The sequence below is a fragment of the Notothenia coriiceps genome, unplaced genomic scaffold (genome assembly GCF_000735185.1).
Source record: "Notothenia coriiceps isolate Sejong01 unplaced genomic scaffold, NC01 NC01_scaffold00031639, whole genome shotgun sequence".
In the NCBI taxonomy this organism is placed as follows: Eukaryota; Metazoa; Chordata; class Actinopteri; order Perciformes; family Nototheniidae; genus Notothenia; species Notothenia coriiceps.
In genome coordinates, this window is record NW_011364340.1 from 1 (window position 1) to 1,837 (window position 1,837).

Below are 1,837 nucleotides of genomic sequence, written 5' to 3' on the forward strand. Positions count from 1 at the left end.
AAGGATTATTTCTGAAACAGTATGGAGCTCAAAGGCTTTCTCTCTTGCCGGTTATACCACAAGGTGAGTTCCTTTTTACTTCCTGCTTCTTCACACACATGCTCTCCAGTACAGGTTAGCTCTGAGTGTTAGCGATGCTAATGTAAACACCGACCATATTACGTCCAAAACAGTCGGGCATTGTTTCTGATAGCAACGTTTCTGATAGGGCCGTGGGTCCACTTTTCAGATATTACGTCATATCGGATGCAAATCTGGATCAGCTCCGTTGCAGCCCCGTTTTTAGAGATTTGGGTACGGAGGAAAAGAGAGAGGGTTTTATTTTCTGACGCTGCGTGAGTTCCCCGACACACCGGGGACACATATTTATGTATAAAATACATCAAAAAGTGTATTTCCCCCGGGAACCCTGCTTTTAGAAACGTCTGGTACCAGCGCACTAAATCCTCAGTCCTCTGATTGATTTTCTGTTCAGATGTGATGGTTGTTGGGGCTTCACCTGTGACCGGTCCTGCTCCAGCCGCTTCTTCTGGCGGATGATGTCCTCCAGGTGCTGGATGGACTTGGCCACCCCGGGGTCGATGTTCACCAGGTCGTGGGAGCTGATGGACATCTCGTGCCGCAGCATCCACTTATAGAAGGGCAGCCCGAGAGGAAGGTCCAGCTGGGAGGGGTTCAGAAAGTCAGTTTGAGTGAGAAACAAAAAAGTACATTTTGGGAAAGGGGGGAAACAGTCATATCTCGAGGACAATCAAGGACATATGTACACAAATGAATATGCATGAAAGATCAAACTAGAACAAGCTAACGTTAGGTCAATTAACCTCTTTCAGAAGAGCAATCCTAAATACCAGTGTTGGGTTATAAATACGAGTGTTTTAACAGAGATATAAGCACAAAACAGAGGAGGTCATTACCAATCTGAAGTCCATTATGGCTTTGGCCATCAGCTTTCCTAAGAATCGGAACTTCATTTTGATTTTGGCTATGTGTGCTGGTTTGGTTGTCCTGCCGAAGGGAACAGCGAACAGTCCTCTGGAGCTGAACATGTACTTGGTTCCCTCATGGCTTCCTGTTGGGGCAGAGACACAAATATGGTCAGAGTAAGTCAGACAGAAATACTACATCCACCTGTGAAGACGGTCTAATCAGAGGACAACAAATACTTAATCATTAAATGTCACTGTGGTAGTGTCTTGTATAATGGCGCATTTCCACTACAGCGTGGAGCGCGGTTTAAGCGTGCTGTGCCCGGCCTGTTTTTGGTTGCATTTCCTCTAGACGTAGTTCCGGCTAACGGGTACTTTTTCACAGTTTTCTGGCTCTCCAAAATCGAGGTTCTTCCCGGGCCAACAACCGGGCTGAGTATGCTAAACTAGTGAGAGAATAGCTGGCAGTGGGGCTACAACTACAACAAAATGAACATATTTGACCGTGGTTTAATTGTAATACACGTTTCTAAATGATGCCGAAGTAACAACATACTGATACCAGTTAGTGAAAACCATGAATTAATGCTTTGACAAGTCTGCAGACAGACGGCAGGAGAAAAACCTTTTAAAATGCGTGTTTTCTGAATGGAGATAGGCTAAGCTAACGCAGTATATGCTCCGACCGTCCACACTCACAACAACGGCCCATACAGACATAAATAAACCAGCGGCTATATTTGCCATGACACAGAGAGTCTGTGGTTTGTACTTGTTTAACTTTTGTCTAAATCAGGACTATTCAACTAAAATTCAACGAGGTCCAGTTAGAGAAAATCTCCCCATGCAAAGGTCCGGAACATCAAAATGTCGAACTTGCTTTATGAATTAGTGTGATATGCATTGAA

The 1,837-nt window shown here is 44.6% G+C and overlaps 1 protein-coding gene across 1 annotated transcript; it reads right to left on the reverse strand.

The window, feature by feature from the left end:
* Positions 1 to 424: 424 nt before the first annotated feature.
* Positions 425 to 1,111, reverse strand: LOC104960200 (E3 ubiquitin-protein ligase TRIP12-like). Its single transcript, XM_010788175.1, has 2 exons — positions 918 to 1,111; positions 425 to 664 (listed from the first exon to the last, which is right to left on the reverse strand). The coding sequence occupies exons 1-2, from the start codon at positions 1,047 to 1,049 to the stop codon at positions 440 to 442; spliced, it is 357 nt and encodes a 118-aa protein (XP_010786477.1). The 5' UTR covers positions 1,050 to 1,111; the 3' UTR covers positions 425 to 439.
* Between the last annotated feature and the right edge of the window lie 726 nt (positions 1,112 to 1,837).